The 25,017-nt window shown below is 37.4% G+C and overlaps 1 protein-coding gene across 1 annotated transcript in view; it reads right to left on the bottom strand.

Moving 5' to 3' along the window:
• Positions 1–878: 878 nt before the first annotated feature.
• Positions 879–25,017, bottom strand: part of LOC141285430 (ragulator complex protein LAMTOR1-like) — a 154,005-nt gene continuing 129,866 nt past the window's right edge. The window contains exons 4-5 of the mRNA XM_073818447.1: positions 2,890–3,013; positions 879–1,654 (exon numbers count right to left, since the gene is read on the bottom strand). Of these exons, the coding sequence (XP_073674548.1) occupies positions 1,562–1,654; positions 2,890–3,013 (217 nt within the window). The 3' untranslated portion in view covers positions 879–1,561. The remainder of the gene's footprint in view (positions 1,655–2,889; positions 3,014–25,017) is intronic.

The raw sequence follows: 25,017 nt of genomic DNA, 5'->3' as shown, positions 1-25,017 counted from the left end.
GCAATAGCCAAAAATACATTGCATGGGTCAAAATTATTGATTTTTCTTTTATGCCAAAAATCATTAGGAAATTAAGTAAACATCATGTTCCATGAAGATTTTTTTGTAAAATTCCTACTGTAAATATATCAAAATGTAATTTTTGATTAGTAAAATGCATTGTTAAGAACCTAATTTGGACAACTTTAAAGGTGATTTTCTCAGTATTTTGATTTTTTTGCACCCCCAGATTCCAGATTTCAAATAGATGTATCTCGGCCAAATATTGTCCTATCCTAACAAACCATACATCAATAGAAAGCTTATTTATTGAGCTTTCATATGATGTATACACCTCAGTTTTGCAAAATTTTACCTTATGACTGGTTTTGTGGTCCAGGGTCACATATGTGACCCTGGACCACCTGGAATATAAGGGTGCAAAAAAATCTAAATATTGAGAAAATCACCTTTAAAGTTGTCCAAATTAAGTCCTAGCAATGCATACAAGAAATTTTCAGAAATTTACAAAATATGTTCATGCAACATTATCTTTAATTAATATTCTAGTGATTTTTGGCATAAAATAAAAATTGATAATTTTGACCCATACAATGAATTTTTGGCTATTGCTACAAATATACCCGTGCGACTTAAGACTGGTTTTGTGGTCCGGAGTCACATATTATTCACACAAGGGCAGTAAATCAGTCAAAATGCATTGCTTCTCCTTAACATCATAGGTTCAATTTAAGCAATGCATAGTGTGTATGCTACATGCATTCAGTGAAATAAAATAAAACAACACTTTGTCATTTTGAATGTCTTTAATGTGTAATTTTATTAAAACAAAAACAGTATTAATAGAATATTGAATATTGACATTTTTGGTACTCGCCTAAGAAAAGTTGTAAAGTCTGTAAATCAGGTATTATTCCACATTTAGGTAACAAACAAACAGACTTGAACACTATTAATACACTGTCTGCGACAGAAAAAGAAAAAGTATTGCAGCGCATTTTAATCCCTTTAAAAATCTCAAATAAAGACAAAAGTACCTTGCGATGATCTGAAGAAGTATTTGTGACCTAGAGAAGCCACACTGTCTGTGAGCTTACAGAAATACATAAAATCAAAATAAATAATCACACAAATGCTAGTTGTTTGAGTTCACTGGTTCTTTCCTTGTTTCTCAGCACAACAGAAAAATAAAAAATTGATGGATTAAGCAATATCATATTATTATGTTAAAAGTGTCCCTGTTTGCTTAGCTTAGGCTTACAAATGGCTCCAGGGGACGCAGTAGAGCAGATTACTCTTCCTGCTACACAAGTATTAATCATTCATCTCAAAATCATTTTACACTCTGTACATTAAAGGCATTGATATAAAACATTATCTACAAATTCCCATAATGATAATTCAAGCACTTGGATTTGATAGTATGATTATTGACCAAACAAGCCACGCTGAAAACAACGGTGAGGGACTGAAGTACAATGCATTTAGTGGATTGTACTGTTGTTTAACAACACAGCGATTGTTCAGCTCATAAAACATCTTTCTGAGAATTTTTTTTAAATCATGGTATAGCAAACTGCACCACCACCTCTTCCTTGGCATCTACTTTGATTTGTGAGATGGCGCTGTGGGCGTACGCAGCGATCTTGGAGACCTGAGGAGGAAAGAAAAGCAATAAAGCAAACAAAACTCTGAATATTGTGCATAAGTTCTAGTGACAGAGCAGTAAATTAGCTGATAACAAATGCACTACTTGAGGACTGTAAATACTTTTAATCAGGAAGCATGCATTCAATTCACAAAGAGTAACTGTAAAGATGTTTGTAATGCTATGAAAACTTCTACTTAAAATACTTAAACATTCTATTCATCAAATAATCCTGAAAACAACTACATTAGAATGATTACTGATCATGTGACACTAAAGACTGGAGTAATGAAGCTGAAAATGTAGCTTTGCATCACAGGAATAAATTACAGTTTACAATGTATTACAATAGAAAATACTGATATTAAATTGTAAAAATATTTCACAATTTTACTGTATTTTTCATATTTATATTCAGTGTTGGGGGTAACGCATTACAAGTAACACACGTTACGTAATAATATTACTTTTTCCAAGTAACTAGTAAAGTAACGCATTACTTTTTAATTGACAAGAAAATTGTTACTTTTTCAAATAAGTAACGCCAGTTACTTTTCTCCCCATTTATTGATTAAAAGCTCTCCTGACCCCATGATGAGAGAAATTGTGAGTAAGATGTAACTTTAGTTCTAGAATAAATGTGAACATGCATTAATTCATCTCACTCACAAATACAGTATTGCTCAAAATGAATAAAAGCAGTGAAATTCAACACAAACCTGCAATAATTAAATGTTAAATAATACAAATATCCTTTATGTATTTAATCTCATTTTATTAACCGATGTCTTTGCTGCCGACCTTCTATGATCCAATTCATCCATACTAATAAGCAAAAATTACTCCAGATAATCTAACATTTGTTTTCCTTTTTTTATTGCTAAAGAGTTGACGTTTTTTCTTCTGCGGTCTACTGTACAGACGTCAATTTACTTTTCTCTAAACCTGAGGCTTTTGGTGTGAAAAGGCTTTTACATTTGCCAAAAGTAGAACTTTTTATATTAAAAATAAACAAGCAAGCCCTGCCTAGATTTAAAAAGTAACACAAAAGTAACCTAACGCATTACTTTCATAACATAATTAGTTACTTTTTTTTTAAAGTAACTTTCCCCAACACTGTTTAGATTTACCATATTTTTCACATATACATATATATATCTTGGCATGTCAAAAGCAGTCTAATGTATAGTGAGACATTTAATAATGGTCAAGCACATGTGCACAATGAAACCGAGTCTCACCTGCTGTACATCTGCGTAGGTGACCAGATCAGCGGCGAGCACCTGGTGAGGTTGGCTGGTCAGTGATGGGAGAAGAACTAGATACTTCTGAGACAGCGTTCTGTTCAACACCTCCAGCTTGGAGCTTTAACACAAACACACAGGTTAAGCTTAATAGAGCTCTAAACCACACAGACACAGACTACAGGCATGTTTAAAATGAACTACCAGGCCAAAGTTAACAGTTACAGAACCTTCTCTTAAAGGGACAGTAATGAAAACTGTCATTAAAGGAAAACTGTTGCCAAAATGCAACCTGGGCTGTTTTTTTTTACTGTAAACAAGACAAACATATATCTAAAAGCATAATTACAACAAACGAGCCGTTTTTGAGATTGACCATGATTTAGTTTTGTGGTCAGTGGCCGGTGAATGGGAGTACTAGGGGCATAAATTTGAGCGCATCAAAATCGATATTTTTACAACACTAAGAAGGCTCGACACACCATGAAACTTTGCTCGAAGTATCGCCTGGGTCTCTACACATGAACTCCAGCATTGAGAACATTGTGTACACAGAGTTTACTAAAAAGAAAGGTTTTGAACAACTCACTTTCACTGTTTGAGTTTCCGCTCGCAGCCGTCTTGCCAGTCAAGAAGTGTCGATCTCCGAATGCGAATGAATGGACTCCATAGGACGAAATATTAGGCTTATATGAGGCTCTTTTTACAACTAGAAGGTTAATGTTGTTTTTCACTTGCGACAAAACAACGAATTAGCCGTGCATTTATATGGAAATATGCTTTAGGAGCTATCCATCCTCGCATTCGGAGATGGACACTTCTTGACTGGCAAGACGGCCGCGAGCGAAAACTCAAACAGTGAAAGTGAGTTGTTCAAAAACTTTCTTTTTAGTAAACTCTGTGTACACAAACAATGTTCTCAATGCTGGAGTTCATGTGTAGAGACCCAGGCGATACTTCGAGCAAAGTTTCATGGTGTGTCGAGCCTTCTTAGTGTTGTAAAAATATCGATTTTGATGCGCTCAAAGTTATGCCCCTAGTACTCCCATTCACCGGCCATTGACCACAAAACTAAATCACGGTCAATCTCAAAAACGGCTTGTTTGTCGTAATTATGCTTTTAGATGTAAGTTTGTCTCGTTTACAGTAAAAAAAAAAAAAAAAAAAAAAAACAGCCCAGGTTGCATTTTGGCAATAGTTATCCTTTAAAATCTTACTGTCCAAAAACCTTTGACTGGTAGTGTAACTATTGCCATATTCCAGTAGTTTGGAGGTTTTTTTTGTAAAATCAATTTAAAAAAAATCTATTGAAGTTGTATTTTCAAACTTTGATGCATTGTGTTCCTTTTCGATTAATTCCTTAAATTTCTGTAATTAGTTCTATATTTACATTCACAAGTCCTGCAAATCCTTTTTGTCCTTACTATGAAAGTCAGTGGGATGCAAAACTGTTTGTTTAGCAGCATTCTTCAAAATATCTTCTGTGTTCCAATAATGTTTTTTAAAGAAGTCTCTTTTGCTCAACGAGCCTGCAATTATTTGATGCAAAGTACAGCAAAAATGGTACATTTTTAAATATTTTTTACCGTTTTTAAAATAACTGTTTTGTAAAATGTAATTTATTCTTGTGATTTCAAAGCTGATTTTTTGCATCATTACTCCAGTCACACTATCCTTCAGAAATGATTCTAATATTCTGATCTGCTGCTCGAAAAACATTTATTATGCTGAAAACAGTGGAGTAGAATTTTTAAAGTGTTCTTTGATGAATAGAAAGTTCAGAAGAACAGCATTCATCTGAACTACAAATCTTTTGTAACATTATAAATGTCTTTATAATCACTTTTGATCAATTTAAAGCATCCTACCTAAATAAAAGTATTCATTTTTATAATTATACTGACTCAAAGTTTTCGAATAATATAGCATATAATGTTACAAAAGATTTTTTATTTCAGATAAAGATCTTTAGGTTATTCTATTCATTAAAGAATCTTGAAAAAAAAAATTACTCAACTATTTTAAACTTTGATAATAATAAACAATGTTTATTGAGCAGCAAATCAGCATATTAGAATCATTTCTAAAGGATCATGTGACACTAAAAACTGGAGTAATGATGCTGAAAATGTAACTTTGATCACAGGAATAAATTACATTTTTAAAATATATTTATATAAAACAGTAATTTTAAATAGTAAAAATATTTTACAATATTCTTGCTTTTGGTGTATTTTCTATCAAATAAATGCAGGTGAGCAGAAGAGATACATTAAAAAAAAAACATTAAAAATCTTACTGTCCAAAAACTTTTGACTTGAAAAAGTGTTTGTTTTCCAGTGCAAATATTCAAAGATAATTCAAAAGTTGTTTATTCGAAATGCAAATGACAAAATGGAACAAACATTTGCCAATGGGCTTAATTTTTTATTTCTCAGGTTTTCATTCCCTATTGATGGGTGTTTGTTCTTGGTTTTACTTTTTTTTTATTTTTTCAGTTTCTCAGAAAAGAAGACTTTAGGTTGCATCTTAAGTCAACATCTTGATTTAGGATGTTTAGATATTGGAAAATATCTAAAATACTTATTTTTATTAGGGCCCGAGCACCGATGGTGTGAGGACCCTATTGGATCTGCTTCGTTTATTAGGGCCCGAGCACCGATGGTGTGAGGACCCTATTGGATCTGCTCCGTTTCTTATTAGGGCCCGAGCACCGATGGTGTGAGGACCCTATTGGATCTGCTTCGTTTATTATTATTAGGGGCCAAGCACCGAAGGTGCGAAGGCACCTATTGAAACCGTTAGAATTCTTATTATTATTATTATTCCGCCGCAAGTCTATGGCAGCCCATAGAACCGCTTGCGGGAAAGTTGTATAATTTGGCACACTGATAGAGGGCCGACTCAACATTAACCATAGCAAGTTTGGAGTCTCTAACTCAAACTCTCTAGCGCCACCACTTGTCCAAACTTTCACTTTCTTTTTGCTAATAACTTTTGAACCGTAAGCCATAAAATCAAAATTCCAATTTTCCCTGAATCCTTGGGTGATGCCGAGTCGAATGAACACCAAATTTCAAAAATCCTAAGGTTTAGTTTTTTTTCTATAATTTTTTGTTTATAAAACCTACTTTTTCGAACTCGTCCTAGACGGTTTGTCTGATTTTCACCAAAATTGGCTCAGATCATCTTCAGACCATGCAGGCAAAAAGTTATGGAATTCAAGTTGATTGGACAAACCGTTCTCGAATAACGCGCTAATTAATTCTATGAAAAGCGTTCAAAAATGGAAGTGAGGCAATATCTCCGGAATGCTTTGGAATATTGAGACCAAACTTGGTGTGTGTTATAACAAACATGACCTGAGGCTACCTGCAGTGTTTCGTCACAGTGCCACCTAGTGGTCAGGAGATATGAAAAATGGCTATTTTTGCTTATAACTTCTCAGTGGTTTGACCAAAAATCTCAAAACTGGTCTTGTTAGATTCGGAGGAGCATGCCGAGTCGACCCATATCCAATTTTCCCATGTCAGCCATTTTGGGTGTCGGCCATTTTGAATTTAGTTTTAAAATGCTGTATCTTGAGAACGGATTAACGTATCGTTTCGACAATAATTACAAAAATGTTCGGCACCATGCCCTGAATGTACATACCAATTTTGGGGCCAGCGCCACCTTGTGGTCAAAAGTTATAACGAAATTTCTAAAAATGCTAATAACTTCTGAAAAAAATGGCTTATTGTAATAAAAGTGATCTCAAAATATTCCTTGGGTCAGGCCGAGAACATTGATACCAATTATGCCAAAATTGGCCTAACTTCCTGTTCGCCATTTTGATGAATGTAGAAAACCTACTTTTTCGAACTCCTCCTAGACCGTTAGTCGGATTTTCACCAAATTTGAATCGGATCATCTTCAGACCATGCTGACAAAAAGTTATGGATTTCGTGTCGATATTCGAAACCGTTTTCATTTAACGCATCAAGGAATTTGCAGGTAAGATGCCAAAGCGCATCGGAAGCTGTATCTCTGCAAAGCTTTGAGATATTTGCACCAAATTTGGTATGTGGCATTACCACCTCACACTGCTTACACCACATAAATTTGGTAGCAGCGCCACCTATTGGTCAAGAGTAATGAACCATTCATTAACCATTAGTTTTAAAATGATCAAAAATGCTAATAACTGTAGATAGCATTAGCCTATTGTAATGAAACTCGTCTCAAAATATTCCTTGGGTCATGCCGACAACACAGATACCAATTATGCCACAGTTGGCCAAACTTCCTGTCCGCCATTTTGATCTATGTTGAAAACCTACTTTTTAGAACTAGTCCTAGACCGTTCGTCCGATTCTCACCAAAATTGAGTCAGATCATCTTCAGACTGTGATGACAAAAAGTTATGAATTTCATGATGATAGATGAAACTGTTTTCGTATAGCGCCTCTCTAAATTTAAGGATTGATGTGAAAATGACTCTAAGGCTATATCTTTGGAAAATTTTGACATAATGACACCAAACTTTGTGTGCACGTTTGTCACCTCACACTAAACACACCACATGGATTTGAGAACAGCGCCACCTGTTGGTCAAACGTAATAAGCATTAAATCAAATCAGTATGCGTTCTACACCATTTTTCTGTAATTTTCACTAAAATCCTCTTAAAATTGCTTCCTTTTCGTTATTGTTGCAGTTGGTCGGTTGTTCCTGCCATCGTTAGCTCCTCATTTTCCGCTTTGAGTGCTTGGCCCCGTAATTGCTGCTTGCAGCTATATTTATTATTATTATTATTATTATTAGGGCCCGAGCACCGATGGTGTGAGGACCCTATTGGATCTGCTTCGTTTATTATTAGGGCCCGAGCACCGATGGTGTGAGGACCCTATTGGATCTGCTTCGTTTATTATTATTATTATTAGGGCCCGAGCACCGATGGTGTGAGGACCCTATTGAATCTGCTCCGTTTATTAGGGCCCGAGCACCGATGGTGTGAGGACCCTATTGAATCTGCTCCGTTTATTATTATTAGGGCCCGAGCACCGATGGTGTGAGGACCCTATTGGATCTGCTTCGTTTATTATTATTATTAGGGCCCGAGCACCGATGGTGTGAGGACCCTATTGAATCTGCTCCGTTTATTAGGGCCCGAGCCCAAAAGGGCGAAGGCCCTATTGTTCTTCTAAGGGTTCTTATTTTTTTTTTTTTTTTTTTTTTTTTACACCTTCCGGGCACTTTTGGGGGCCTTAACATACTCAAAAACTCTTGAAAATTTGCACACACGTCGGAATCTGCGGCCATCAGGACGCCACAGAGGCTGGGACCCGGGCGTGGTTCAGGGCCTCTACAGCGCCCCCTGGAACACAGTTTGAAAACTTGATGTACTGCGCACACATACTTGCACGTACTCATATGAAACTCGGTACACATATAGAACACATCGAGCTGAACAACTTTTGTACTCTATGTCATGGGCTCCACGCAACAGGAAGTGAGATATTTAGGGCTGTTTAAAAAGCGCATGCTCTGGAATTTAACGTACTCCTCCCAGGAATTCCATGGGATTGTCACCAAACTCTGTCAGCATGATCTCAAGACATTGGGGACGCTAAATTGCGAGGAGATTTTTGATATCTCGAACGGTTTGGCCGTGGCAAGGCGACAAAGTTATGGCGAGAAATGAGAAACAGGAAGTGTCTAATAACTGTTGCACACATTGCCTGATTCTGATGAAACTTCACCAGTTTGTTCCTTGTATGATGCCGATTCCATAAATGTGACTATTATGAGTCAAAGTTATAGCGCCACCAACTGGCAGCAGGAAACGTGTCATTTTCAAAATGCTTTGAAATCAGCCTCTTAATTTTACTCGATTTTCTTTAAACTTCATCAAAATCATGTCAAAACACGGCCGATAAGAATATGTAAAGGGGTCGATGATAAATCAAATGCTGTTGCCATGGCAACGTGTCAAACTTTAAAATTAGATTCCTGTCTTTTCGAGGCAGATAACATGCTTAGAATTTCATGAAACTCAACACACACATCAATATTAATGATAGTTAGACACTGGCAAAAGGTCATAAATGGGCGTGGAGCAGGCACTCTATAGCGCCATCTTTTGACAAAAGTTGGGGGGTTAGTTTTTCCTACAGTCACCAAACTCTGTACATATATTGTTCTCATCAATCTGGACAACTTTCTAAATCAAACTCATTAGCTAAGACCAACAGAAAGCCGGCTATTTTGATTTGAAGGTGGATTTTTTGAAAAATCAGGTAGTAAACAAATTCACACTACTCCTAAGAACAACCAGCTGTTCACACCAAACTTTTTTAACATGAAGAGAAGATTCTGAAGATGTTAAATTGCGAGCGGATTTTGGATATCTCGAACGGTGTTGACGTGGTGATTTTTTAAAGATGTAGTAAAAAAACATAACCCTAATTTTTTATATCTTTAAAGTGCAGCATCCAAACTCTTTAAAACTTTTTTCACACAGAGATCTAATCATTCTGAGCAAGTGCTGGAAATATTAATTTTATACAAGCTTCAATGAATGAAAGAAAATTAAAAAAATAACTCAGAAACCTGCTGTCACTCTGGTGAATGTCTCTACAGTATGTGTGTGCGTTCAGTCAGGCACAGAGAAGCTCATTATTGCAGGGGGGAGGGGTGAGAGGCAGAGAGGGTGACAGAGTAGAGAGCCATCCTACAGACCATCTTTGAACAAAATGCACATACTGTATGTAGTGTAATTACATAAATATGTCTGATCTTTGAGAGTCTGATATTTTGAGAAAATATAAAGGGTCACTAAGTCTTTCATTGTTCGTATTTTGCAGTTGTTGTTTTTTATTTATTTTTTACTTAACTGTACCATGAACTTGTCCTATTCAGTCACATAGCAAAAGATTTTAAAAAATACAACTTTTTAGCATGATCAATTTATCTTCATTGATAGACAATATTTACATAGTGTTATTTATTGAATATAAAATAATAATAATAAAATATTAAGACAAACTTTGACAACAAAACAAATGTTACTGTTATCTCTTCAAAACATCTGAAAACCATAATTTTAAGAACAGTTATAAATATATATATCACCCCGTTAAAATACTCAACTTGATTTTTAAAGATATTTTGAAAGAATGAAGCGTTTATAGAGCACTTTATTGTGTATTGCTGTACACCCACATGAACTGTGTTCATGTTCATGTTAATTCACTGTACATAAACTTTATATGAATACTTTTTTTTAGCTTAATATTAATTAACATTAATAAATGCTATTTATTTATTGGTCATGTTAACTGATATAGTTAATTTTAACAAATGAAACTGGATGGCAACATTTTATATTTTGTGTGTATGTGTCTGTGTGTTGATTTTAAAGTGTAACCCTTTCAATTCTGTAAACTTAAAATCCAAACTAGCAGATGGTTACTGTGAATGCATGTGCCAACTGGGCACCGTCTTCCTTATTGATTCTTAGTTATGACAACAATTGATTTTATACAAAAATATATTATACAAAAATTTTACAGATAGGTAACAATGACATTTAAGCAGAAGTGGTGGATATAAAGGAAGCAATAATAACATTTTGCTATCATCATGAATTACATGTTCTTATTTGTAGCATACTGGTTCACAGTTGGCATCTATCTGAAGTCCTTGCATTGATTGCATTTAATTAAATCAACATTATATTTGGTCAGTCTGATCTTGAGGTCTTAGAGATGTTAAATTGTGAAGATCTTGAGTTTTCATTAAAGGGCATGTCCGTGGTGGCCTGACAAATTTTGATGTTTCTGCATAGACATAGAAGTGGTTATAACTTAGCCTGAAAATGTCTGATCTGCCACAAAATTCACAGGTTTGGTAAGAGTCCTGGTCTGAAGACACCTAAAGACCAATATTCAGATATTATCATAGCGCCACCTGTTGGCAGCAGGATATCTCATATATTTCACTAACTCAAACATACCAAGGCCAATCTGCACCAAACTTCATATGTTTGATAAAAGTGCTGGCCTGAACACATCTACATGCCAATAATCAGTTATAGGCATAGCGCCACCAGCTGGCAGCAGGAAATTTGGCACTTTTAAGTGACTTTCACATATTTCTCCTATTTTTACTGTATTAAAAGCATACTGCCCACCATTAGCTGTGTTCCTAAAGCCACCGGTCGGCGGTGAGCCCGTGTGCGAGGGCCCGTTCATCGCTGCTTGCAGCTTTAATTATTATTATTATTAGGGCCCGAGCCCAAAAGGGCGAAGGCCCTATTGTTCTTCTAAGGATTCTTATTTGTTTTTTTTTTTTTTTTTATTTTTATTTTTTTTCAACCGTTGGGGCACTTTTGGGGGCCTTAACATACTCAAAAACTCTTGAAAATTTGCACACACGTCGGAATCTGCCATCGTCCGGACGCCACAGAGGCTGGGACCCGGGCGTGGTTCAGGGCCTCTACAGCGCCCCCTGGAACACAGTTTGAAAACTTGATGTACTGCGCACACATACTTGCGCGTATTGATATGAAACTCGGTACACATATAGAACTCATCGAGCTGAACAACTTTTGTACTCTATGTCATGGGCTCCACGCAACAGGAAGTGAGATATTTAGGGCTGTTTAAAAAGCGCATGCTCTGGAATTTAACGTACTCCTCCCAGGAATTCCATGCGATTGTCACCAAACTCGGTCAGCATGATCTCAAGACATTGGGGACGCTAAATTGCGAGGAGATTTTTGATATCTCGAACGGTTTGGCCGTGGCAAGGCGACAAAGTTATGGCGAGAAATGAGAAACAGGAAGTGTCTAATAACTGTTGCACACATTGCCTGATTCTGATGAAACTTCACCAGTTTGTTCCTTGTATGATGCCGATTCCATAAATGTGACTATTATGAGTCAAAGTTATAGCGCCACCAACTGGCAGCAGGAAACGTGTCATTTTCAAAATGCTTTGAAATCAGCCTCTTAATTTTAATCGATTTTCTTTAAACTTCATCAAAATCATGTCAAAACACGGCCAATAAGAATATGTAAAGGGGTCGATGATAAATCAAATGCTGTTGCCATGGCAACGTGTCAAACTTTAAAATTACATTCCTGTCTTTTCGAGGCAGATAACATGCTTAGAATTTCATGAAACTCAACACACACATCAATATTAATGATAGTTAGACACTGGCAAAAGGTCATAAATGGGCGTGGAGCAGGCACTCTATAGCGCCATCTTTTGACAAAAGTTGGGGGGTTAGTTTTTCCTACAGTCACCAAACTCTGTACTTATATTGTTCTCATCAATCTGGACAACTTTCTAAATCAAACTCATTAGCTAAGACCAACAGAAAGCCGGCTATTTTGATTTGAAGGTGGATTTTTTGAAAAATCAGGTAGTAAACAAATTCACACTACTCCTAAGAACAACCAGCTGTTCACACCAAACTTTTTTAACATGAAGAGAAGATTCTGAAGATGTTAAATTGCGAGCGGATTTTGGATATCTCGAACGGTGTTGACGTGGTGATTTTTTAAAGATGTAGTAAAAAACATAACCCTAATTTTTTATATCTTTAAAGTGCAGCATCCAAACTCTTTAAAACTTTTTTCACACAGAGATCTAATCATTCTGAGCAAGTGCTGGAAATATAAATTTTATACAAGCTTCAATGAATTAAAGAAAATTAAAAAAATAACTCAGAAACCTGCTGTCACTCTGGTGAATGTCTCTACAGTATGTGTGTGCGTTCAGTCAGGCACAGAGAAGCTCATTATTGCAGGGGGGAGGGGTGAGAGGCAGAGAGGGTGACAGAGTAGAGAGCCATCCTACAGACCATCTTTGAACAAAAAATGCACATATGTATTGTAATTACATAAATATGTCTGATCTTTGAGAGTCTGATATTTTGAGAAAATATAAAGGGTCACTAAGTCTTTCATTGTTCGTATTTTGCAGTTGTTGTTTATTTATTTTTTACTTAACTGTACCATGAACTTGTCCTATTCAGTCACATAGCAAAAGATTTAAAAAAATACAACTTTTTAGCATGATCAATTTATCTTCATTGATAGACAATATTTACATAGTGTTATTTATTGAATATAAAATAATAATAATAAAAAATTAAGACAAACTTTGACAACAAAACAAACGTTACTGTTATCTCTTCAAAACATCTGAAAACCATAATTTTAAGATCAGTTATATATATATGTATCACCCCGTTAAAATACTCAACTTGATTTTTAAAGATATTTTGAAAGAATGAAGCGTTTATAGAGCACTTTATTGTGTATTGCTGTACACCCACATGAACTGTGTTCATGTTCATGTTAATACACAGTACATAAACTTTGTATGACTACTTCTTTTAGCTTAATATTAATTAACATTAATAAATGCTATTTATTTATTGGTCATGTTAACTAATATAGTTAATTTTAACAAATGAAACTGGATGGCAACATTTTATATTTTGTGTGTATGTGTCTGTGTGTTGATTTTAAAGTCTAACCCTTTCAATTCTGTAAACTTAAAATCCAAACTAGCAGAGGGTTACTGTGAATGCATGTGCCAACTGGGCACTGTTTTCCTTATTGATTCTTAGTTATGTAGCGCTTAAGAGTGATGCCTTGTAACAGGAGGAGTCACCAGCAAAGCAATATCCACACAAAACTTGTACAGATAGGTAACAATGACATTTAAGCAGAAGTGGTGGACGTAAAGCAAGCAATAATAACATTTTGTTATCATCATGAATCATGTTCTTATCATCATCATCAGAGTATAGGGAAAATTTTGCATATTGGTTCACAGTTGGCATTATCTGAAGTCCTTGCATTGATTGCATTTAATTAAATCAACATTATATTTGGTCAGTCTGATCTTGAGGCCTTAGAGATGTTAAATTGTGAGGATCTTGAGTTTTCATTGAGTTGTTATAACTTAGCCATAAAATGTCTGATCTGCCACAAAATTCACAGGTTTGGTAAGAGTCCTGGCCTGAAGACACCTAAAGGCCAATATTCAGATATTATCATAGCGCCACTTGTTGGCAGCAGGATATATCATATCTTTCACTAACTCAAACATACCAAGGTCAATCTGCACCAAACTTCATATTTTTGATAATAGTGCTGGCCTGAACACATCTACATGCCAATAATCAGTTATAGGCATAGCGCCACCAGCTGGCAGCGGCAAGTTTGGCACATTTAAATGACTTATGACATATTTTTTCTATATTTACTTTTTTAAAAGCATACTGCCCACCGTTTGCTGATTTCCTGAAGCCACCGGTCGGCGGTGAGCCCAGGTGCGAGGGCCCGTTCATCGCTGCTCGCAGCTTTAATTAGGGCCCGAGCACCGATGGTGTGAGGACCCTATTGGATCTGCTTCGTTTATTAGGGCCCGAGCACCGATGGTGTGAGGACCCTATTGGATCTGCTCCGTTTATTATTATTATTATTATTATTATTCTCCAAAATGAATCGCATTTTAGAGGGCCTAAACATGCCCGAAAAGTCACGAAACTTTGCACACACATCAAACCTGGCGAAAATTTACGTCTGATATGGGGTTCAGAAGTGGGTGTGGCAAAATGGCTCGACAGCGCCACCTTTACACGTTCAGCGGTGTGCGCTTTCAGCTGTGATTCACGTACATGCACGAAAATAGGTACACACATGTAACACACCAATACCTACAAAAAAGCCTCTTGGAGGAAAATTTTACACCCAACAGGAAGTCGGTTATTTTTAATTTTCTCAGCAAAATTTGTGTCATTTTTGCCATTTTCAGGCTTCGTACTTGAACGAACTCCTCCTAGAGATTGATTCGGATCAATGCCGAATTTGGTGAGTCCAATCTAAAGCCCTTTGTGACGTTAAATTGCGAAGATCTAGAGTTTTCATCAGAGGGCGTGTCCGTGGCGGCCTCGCAAATTTCGATGTTTCGCCATGAAAAAGGAAGTTGCTATAACTTAGGCATAAAATGTCCAATCTGTCCCAAACTTCACATGTGTTATAACACTCCTGACCTGAAGACATCTACATGCCTATATTCAGTTATAGTCATAGCGCCACCTGCAGGCAACAGGAAGTGTCATGCTGTACTCTACAACCAACACCTCCTAGAGATTTATGCAGATCAACACCAAAATCGGTCAGTCTAATATAGAGGCCTTAGTGATGTTAAATTGTGAAGATCTTGAGTTTTCGGTAAAGGGCGTGTCCGTGGCGGCCTGACAAATTTCGAGGTCTCGCCATGGATATAAAACTTGTTATAACTCAGCCATAAAATGTCCGATTTGCCTCAAACTTCACATATTCGATAAGAGTCCTGGCCTGAATACATCTGAAGGCCAATATACTATTATTATCACAGCGCCACCTGTTGGCAACAGGAAATGACTTGTATCAAACTCCTCCTAGAGATTTAATGATATCAACATTATATTTGGTCAGTCTGATCTAGAGGCCTTAGAGATGTTAAATTGTGAAGATCTTGAGTTTTCGTTAAAGGGCGTGTCCGTGGCGGCCTGACAAAGTTTGATGTTTCGCCATGGACATAGAAGTTGTTATAACTCAGCCATAAAATGTCCAATCTGCCTCAAACTTCACAGGTTTGGTAAGAGTCCTGGCCTGAAGACACCTAAAGGCCAATATTCAGATATTATCATAGCGCCACCTGTTGGCAGCAGGATATATCATATCTTTCACTAACTCAAACATACCAAGGTCAATCTGCACCAAACTTCATATGTTTGATGAAAGTGGTGGCCTGAACACATCTACATGCCAATAATCAGTTATAGGCATAGCGCCACCAGCTGGCAGCAGGAAATTTGGCGCATTTAAGTGACTTTGACATATTTCTCCTATTTTTACTGTATTAAAAGCATACTACCCACCATTTGCTGTTCCTAAAGCCACCGGTCGGCGGTGAGCGCGTGTGCGAGGGCCCGTTCATCGCTGCTTGCAGCTTTAATTATTATTATTATTATTATTATTCTCCAAAATGAATCGCATTTTTGAGGGCTTAGACATACCCGAAAACTCATGAAACTTCGCACACACATCAGACCTGGCGAAAATTTACGTCTGATATGGGTTGCAGAAGTGGGTGTGGCAAAATGGCTCGACAGCGCCACCTTTACACGTTCCGCGGTGTGCGCATTCAGCTGTGATTCACGTACATGCACGAAAATCGATACACACATGTAACACACCAATACCTACAAAAAAGCCTCTTGGAGCAAAATTTGACACCCAACAGGAAGTCGGTTATTTTTAATTTTCTCAGCAAATTTTGTGTCATTTTTGCCATTTTCAGGCCTCGTACTTGAACGAACTCCTCCTAGAGATTTATTCGGATCAACACCAAATTTGCTGAGTCTAATCTAAAGCCCTTTGTGACGGTAAATTGTGAAGATCTAGAGTTTTCATCGGAGGGCGTGTCCGTGGCGGCCTCGCAAATTTCGATGTTTCGCCATGAAAAAGGAAGTTGCTATAACTCAGGCATACAATGTCCGATCTGTCCCAAACTTCACATGTGTGATAACACTCCTGACCTGAAGACATCTACATGCCCATATTCAGTTATGGTCATAGCGCCACCTGCTGGCAACAGGAAGTGTCATGCTGTACTCTACAACAAACTCCTCCTAAAGATTTATACAGATCAACACCAAAATCGGTCAGTCTAATAAAAAGGCTTTAGTGATGTTAAATTGCGAAGATCTTGAGTTTTCGTTGAAGGGCGTGTCCGTAGCGGCCTGACACATTTTGAGGTGTCGCCATGGATATAAAACTTGTTATAACTCAGCCATAAAATGTCCCATTTGCCTCAAACTTCACATGTTCGATAAGAGTCCTGGCCTGAACACATCTGAAGGCCAATATTCTATTATAATCACAGCGCCACCTGTTGGCAACAGGAAATGACTTGTATCAAACTCCTCCTAGATATTTAATGATATCAACATTATATTTGGTCAGTCTGATCTAGAGATCTTAGAGATGTTAAATTGTGAAGATCTTGAGTTTTCGTTAAAGGGCGTGTCTGTGGCGGCGTGACAAAGTTTGATGTTTCGCCATGGACATAGAAGTTGTTATATCTAAGCCATAAAATGTCCGATCTGCCTCAAACTTCACAGGTTTGGTAAGAGTCCTGGCCTGAAGACACCTAAAGGCCAATATTCAGATATTATCATAGCGCCACCTGTTGGCAGCAGGATATATCATTTCTTTCACTAACTCAAACATACCAAGGTCAATCTGCACTAAACTTCATATGTTTGATAAAAGTGCCAGCCTGAACACATCTACATGCCAATAATCAGTTATAGGCATAGCGCCACCAGCTGGCAGCAGTGAATTTGGCACATTTAAGTGACTTTGACATATTTCTCCTATTTTTACTGTATTAAAAGCATACTACCCACCATTTGCTGTGTTCCTAAAGCCACCGGTCGGCGGTGAGCCCGGGTGCGAGGGCCCGTTCATCGCTGCTTGCAGCTTTAATTATTATTCTTCTTCTTCTCCAAAGTGAATCGCATTTTAGAGGACCTAAACATTCCCGAAAACTCACAAAACTTTGCACACACATCAAACCTGGCGAAAATTTACGTCTGATTTGGGTTTCAGAAGTGGGTGTGGCAAAATGGCTCGACAGCGCCACCTTTAGACGTTCAGCGGTGTGCGCTTTCAGCTGTGATTCACGTACATGCACCGAAATCGGTACACACATGTAACTCACCAATACCTACAAAAAAGCCTCTTGGAACAAAATCCGGAACCCAACAGGAAGTCGGTTAATATTAATATTCTCGGCAAAATTTGTGTCATTTTTGCCTTTTTCAGGTGTCGTACTTGAACGAACTCCTCCTACAGATTTATTCGGATCAACGCCAAATTTGCAGAGTCTAGTCTAAAGCCCTTTGTGACGTTAAATTGTGAAGATCTAGAGTTTTCATCGGAGGGCGTGTCCGTCGTGGCCTCGCAAATTTCGATGTTTCGCCATGAAAAAGGAAGTTGCTATAACTCAGGCATACAATGTCCTATCTGTCCCAAACTTCACATGTGTGATAACACTCCTGACCTGAAGACATCTAGATGCCAATTATCAGTTATAGTCATAGCGCCACCTGCAGGCAACAGGAAGTGTCATGCTGTACTCTACAACCAACTCCTCCTAGAGATTTATTCAGATCAACACCAAAATCGGTCAGTCTAATATAAAGGCCGTAGCGATGTTAAATTGTGAAGATCTTGAGTTTTCGGTTAAGGGCGTGTCCGTGGCGGCCTGACAAATTTCGAGGTCTCGCCATGGATATAAAACTTGTTATAACTCAGCCATAAAATGTCCGATTTGCCTCAAACTTCACATATTCGATAAGAGTCCTGGCCTGAACACATCTGAAGGCCAATCTTATATTATAATCACAGCGCCACCTGTTGGCAACAGGAAATTACTTGTATCAAACTCCTCCTAGAGATTTAATGATGTCAACATTATATTTGGCCATTCTGATCTAGAGGCTTTAGAGATGTTAAATTGTGAAGATCTTGAGTTTTCGTTAAAGGGCGTGTCTGTGGCGTCATGACAAAGTTTGATTTTCGCCATGGACATAGAAGTTGTTATAACTCAGCCATAAAATGTCCGATCTGCCTCAAACTTCACAGGTTTGGTAAGAGTCCTGGCCTGAAGACACCTAAAGGCCAATATTCAGATATTATCATAGCGCCACCTGTTGGCAGCAGGATATATCATATATTTCACTAACTCAAACATACCAAGGTCAATCTGCACCAAACTTCATATTTTTGATGAAAGTGCTGGCCTGAACACATCTACATGCCAATAATCAGTTATAGGCATAGCGCCACCAGCTGGCAGCAGGAAATTTGGCACATTTAAGTGACTTTGACATATTTCTCCTATTTTTACTGTATTAAAAGCATACTACCCACCATTTGCTGTGTTCCTAAAGCCACCGGTCGGCGGTGAGCCCGTGTGCGAGGGCCCGTTCATCGCTGCTTGCAGCTTTAATTATTATTATTCTTCTTATCCGGAATGAATCGCATTTTTGAGGGCCTAGACATACCCGAAAACTAACGAAACTTCGCACACACATCAGACCTGGCGAAAATGGACGTCTGATATGGGTTGCAGAAGTGGGTGTGGCAAAATGGCTCAATAGCGCCACCTTTACACGTTCCGCGGTGTGCGCATTCAGCTGTGATTATCGTACATGCACAAAAATCGGTACACACATGTAGCACACCAATACCTACAAAAAAGCCTCTTGAGATAAAATCCGAAACCCAACAGGAAGTCGGTTATTATTAATTTTCTCAGCAAAATTTGTGTCATTTTTGCCATTTTCAGGTGTCATACTTGAACGAACTCCTCCTAGAGATTTATTCCGCTCAACACCAAATTTGGTGAGTCTAATCTAAAGCCCTTTGTGACGTTAAATTGTGAAGATCTAGAGTTTTCATCGGAGGGCGTGTCCGTGGCGGCCTCGCAAATTTCGATGTTTCGCCATGAAAAAGGAAGTTGCTATAACTTAGGCATAAAATGTTCGATCTGTCCCAAACTTCACATGTGTGATAACACTCCTGACCTGAAGACATCTACATGCCCATATTCAGTTATAGTCATAGCGCCACCTGCAGGCAACAGGAAGTTTCATGCTGTACTCTACAACCAACTCCTCCTAGAGATTTATACAGATCAACTCCAAAATCGGTCAGTCTAATATAAAGGCCTTAGTGATGTTAAATTGTGAAGATCTTGAGTTTTCGGTAAAGGGCGTGTCCGTGGCGGCCTGACAAAGTTTGATGTTTTGCCATGGACATAGAAGTTGTTATAACTCAGCCATAAAATGTCCGATTTGCCTCAAACTTCACATATTCGATAAGAGTCCTGGCCTGAACACATCTGAAGGCCAATATTCTATTATAATCACAGCGCCACCTGTTGGCAACAGGAAATGACTTGTATCAAACTCCTCCTAGAGATTTAATGATATCAACATTATATTTGGTCAGTCTGATCTAGAGGCCTTAGAGTTGTTAAATTGCGAAGATCTTGAGTCTTCAGTAAAGGGCGTGTCTGTGGCGGCCTGACAAAGTTTGATGTTTCGCCATGGACATAGAAGTTGTTATAACTCAGCCATAAAATGTCCGATCTGTCTCAAACTTCACAGGTTTGGTAAGAGTCCTGGCCTGAAGACACCTAAAGGCCAATATTCAGATATTATCATAGCGCCACCTGTTGGCAGCAGGATATATCATATCTTTCACTAACTCAAACATACCAAGGTCAATCTGCACCAAACTTCATATGTTTGATGAAAGTGGTGGCCTGAACACATCTACATGCCAATAATCAGTTATATGCAAAGCGCCACCAGCTGGCAGCAGGAAATTTGGCACATTTAAGTGACTTTGACATATTTCTCCTATTTTTACTGTATTAAAAGCATAGTACCCACCATTTGCTGTTTTCCTAAAGCCACCGGTCGGCGGTGAGCCCGGGTGCGAGGGCCCGTTCATCGCTGCTTGCAGCTTTAATTAGGGCCCGAGCACCGATGGTGTGAGGACCCTATTGGAATTGCTCCGTTTATTATTATTAGGGCCCGAGCCCAAAAGGGCGAAGGCCCTATTGTTCTTCTAAGGGTTCTTATTTTTTTTTTTTTTTTTTTTATTTTTTTTCAACCGTTGGGGCACTTTTGGGGGCCTTAACATACTCAAAAACTCTTGAAAATTTGCACACACGTTGGAATCTGCCGTCGTCCGGACGCCACAGAGGCTGGGACCCGGGCGTGGTTCAGGGCCTCTACAGCGCCCCCTGGAACACAGTTTGAAAACTTGATGTACTGCGCACACATACTTACACGTATTGATATGAAACTCGGTACACATATAGAACTCATCGAGCTGAACAACTTTTGTACTCTATGTCATGGGCTCCACGCAACAGGAAGTGAGATATTTAGGGCTGTTTAAAAAGCGCATGCTCTGGAATTTAACGTACTCCTCCCAGGGTTTCCATAGGATTGTCACCAAACTCGGTCAGCATGATCTCAAGACATTGGGGACGCTAAATTGCGAGGGGATTTTTGATATCTCGAACGGTTTGGCCATGGCAAGGCGACAAAGTTATGGCGAGAAATGAGAAACAGGAAGTGTCTAATAACTGTTGTACACATTGCCTGATTCTGATGAAACTTCACCAGTTTGTTCGTTGTATGATGCCGATTCCATAAATGTGACTATTATGAGTCATAGTTATAGCGCCACCAACTGGCAGCAGGAAGCGTGTCATTTTCAAAATGCTTTGAAATCAGCCTCTTAATTTTACTTGATTTTCTTTAAACTTCATCAAAATCATGTCAAAACACGGCCGATGAGAATATGTAAAGGGGTCGATGATAAATCAAATGCTGTTGCCATGGCAACGTCTCAAACTTTAAAATTAGATTCCTTTCTTTTCGAGGCAGATAACATGCTTAGAATTTCATGAAACTCAACACACACATCAATATTAATGATAGTTAGACACTGGCAAAAGGTCATAAATGGGCGTGGAGCAGGCACTCTATAGCGCCATCTTTTGACAAAAGTTGGGGGGTTAGTTTTTCCTACAGTCACCAAACTCTGTACATATATTGTTCTCATCAATCTGGACAACTTTCTAAATTAAACTCATTAGCTAAGACCAACAGGAAGCCGGCTATTTTGATTTGAATGTGGATTTTTTGAAAAATCAGGCTGTAAACAAATTCATACTCCTTCTAAGAAAAAAAAGCTTTTCACACCAAACTTTTTTAACATGAAGAGAAGATTCTGAAGATGTTAAATTGCGAGCGGATTTGGGATATCTTGAACGGTGTTGACGTGGTGATTTTTTAAAGATATAGTAAAAAACATAACCCTAATTTTTTATATCTTTAAAGTGCAGCATCCAAACTCTTTAAAACTTTTTTCACACAAAGATCTAATCATCATGAGCAAGTGCTGGTAATATCATAACTAATCACGCTTCTATGAATTAAAGAAAATTAAAATAAGAACTCAGTAACCTGCTGTCACTGGGCTGACTGTCTGTGTTGACACTAAGAGTGACTGAAGGGGGGAGGGGTGAAAGGGAGAGAGACCAGTGGAACATGCTGTTTTGCTTCAGACCATCTTTGAGGAAGATGCTCATTGCACATTACACATTGCTGTAGTTTAATCTAGATAAATATGTCTGAACTTTGAGAGTCTGATCTTTAAGAAAATATAAAGGGTCACAAACTCTTTCATTCTTTGTATATTGCAGTTGTTTATTTATTTTTTACTGAACTATACCATGAACTTGTCCTATTCAGTCACATAGCAAAAGATTAAGAAAAATACAACTTTTTAGCATGAGCGATTTATCTTCATTGATAGACATTTATTTTCATAATTTAAATTTTAGATTGAATAAAAAAAACACTAACAATTTCAAGACAAACTTTGCTGTTATCTGTTCAAAACATCTGAAAATTGTACCATTTTAAGATGAGTTATATTTATATATCGCCCCATTACAATACCCAACTTGATTTTTAAAGATATTTTTAAAGAATGAAGGGTTTATTGAGCACTTTATTGTGTATTGCTGTACACCCACATGAACTGTGTTCATGTTCATGTTAATTCACAGTACATACACTATGTTAAAAGATACTAATTTACCTTTAAACAATATACTTTTTTTAGGTTAATATTAATTAACATTAATAAATGCTATTTAATTATTGTTCATGTTAACTAATATAGTTAATGTTAACAAATGAAACTGGATGGTAAAATTGTACATTTAGTGTGTATGTGTCTGTGTGTTGATTTTAAAATTTTACCCTTTCAATTCAAACTTTAAATCCAAACTGGCTGAGGGTTAATGTGAATGCATGTGCCAACTGGGCACCGTTTTCCTAATTGATTCTTAGTTATGTAGCGCTTAAAAGTGATGTCTTATAACAGGAGTCACCTGCAAAGCAATATCCACACACAAATTGGACAGATAGGTAACGATGACATTTAAGCAGAAGTGGTGGACGTAAAGCAAGCAATAATAACATTTTGTTATCATCATGAATTACTTGTTCTTATCGTCATCCTCAGAATATTGTGAAAATGTTCCCTATATTGTGAACGGCTTTGGGATATCTTGAACGGAGTTGATGTGGTGATTTATGAAAGTAACAATAAAAAAGATGAAGAGTTTTTTCATATATCTTTGAATTGCATTATTCTAACTCATCAAAACTTTTTACATATAAAGAACAAGAAATTCTTAGGAAATACGTGTAGTTTCAAAATGTTATCATGCTCAGAGGCCCCAAAAACATTAAAAGTGTCAAATAAATTCGTCAGATTAAAGCTCTAATACCAGGGATGAACACTAGAGGTCCTCATAAGATAAGGAATCGTTTGACCTCTAATGCTATTTAGCTCATTGTCAGTGTATAAGAATGACAATAATCCATAGAATCAGTTGATTTGTACTGTATTGTCAGTGTACTTAATTACATAATTATTTTGTATAGGTGCTTAAAGAGCATTAAAATCTTTTTTTTTTATCTTTTAAGGAAAAGTTATATGATTTAAATACATATATACACTCTCACTGATAGAACAAAAAATCTTATAAGTATGACACTATACTGCTCAGTTCACTTAATTAGAATGAGAAACAAATACAAAAAGACCAAAAAAATAAATATGTAAATATGTATTTATTTTTAATGTATTTGTTTATAATTATTTCACAGATTCTTATAGATTATTAAAATAAAATTTAAAAATGATTGTAGACCATAAAACATGGTAACTATTTAAAATAGGGTCTCTTTTGTTAACAATGGTTAATGAACTAACAAACACGAACAAACATCGAACAATATATTTGTACTCGATTTTCTTCAAACTTCATCAGAATAATGAAAAAAAAAACAACCGATGAGAGTCTGTAAAGGCGTCCCTGATGCATCAAATGCTGTTGCCATGGCAAATAAATAAAAATAAAAAATAGATTCAAATATTTGTTTCCTGTGTTTTTGAGGCAGATATCATGCTTAGAATTTCATTTTCATTTTTACATTTTCAATGATTTATTATATATTTAAAGTGCAGCATCCTAACTCTTTGAAACTTTTTTCATACAAATAACTATCCATTCTGATCAAACACAGATCATTTCATAATTATATAAAACTCCACGAATGAAAGAAAATAAAAAAAACATATCTGATCTCACTCTTCTCTGTGTGTGTTTGTGTGGTAAGTGGCTGAGTGTAAGGAGGGGGGATGGGTTGTAAGAGAAAGAGTCAGAGAGGAGGAGAGACAGTAAGGGTTAGTCCAAAGGGTTACTGTGAATGCATGTGCCAACTGGGCACCGTTTTCCTGATGCTATCGGGATGGCGACTGCACAGACGGCGAGGGCCCGGTCATCGCTGCTTGCAGCTTTAATTATTATTATTCTCAAAATGAATCGCTTTTTTGAGGGCCTAAACATACCCGAAAACTCATGAAACTTTGCACACACATCAAACCTGGCGAAAATGTACATCTGATATGGGTTTCAGAGACGGGTGTGGCAAAATGGCTCGACAGCGCCACCTTTACACGTTCCGCGGTGTGCGCATTCAGCTGTGATTCACGTACATGCACGAAAATCGGTACACAGATGTAACACACCAATACCTACAAAAAAGCCTCTTGGAGCAAAATTTGACACCCAACAGGAAGTCGGTTATTTTTAATTTTCTCAGCAAAATTTGTGTCATTTTTGCCCATTTCAAGCGTCGTACTTGAACGAACTCCTCATAGAGATTGATTCGGATCAATGCCGAATTTGGTGAGTCCGATCTAAAGCCCTTTGTGACGTTAAATTGCGAAGATCTAGAGTTTTTGTCGGAGGGTGTGTCCGTGGCGGCCTGGCAAATTTCGATGTTTCGCCATGAAAAAGGAAGTTGCTATAACTTAGGCATAATATGTCCGATCTGTCCCAAACTTCACATGTGTGATAACAATCCTGTCCTGATGACATCTACATGCCCATATT

Source organism: Garra rufa, chromosome 14, assembly GCF_049309525.1.
Source record: "Garra rufa chromosome 14, GarRuf1.0, whole genome shotgun sequence".
In the NCBI taxonomy this organism is placed as follows: Eukaryota; Metazoa; Chordata; class Actinopteri; order Cypriniformes; family Cyprinidae; genus Garra; species Garra rufa.
This window is presented reverse-complemented; position numbering and strand designations above follow the sequence as displayed.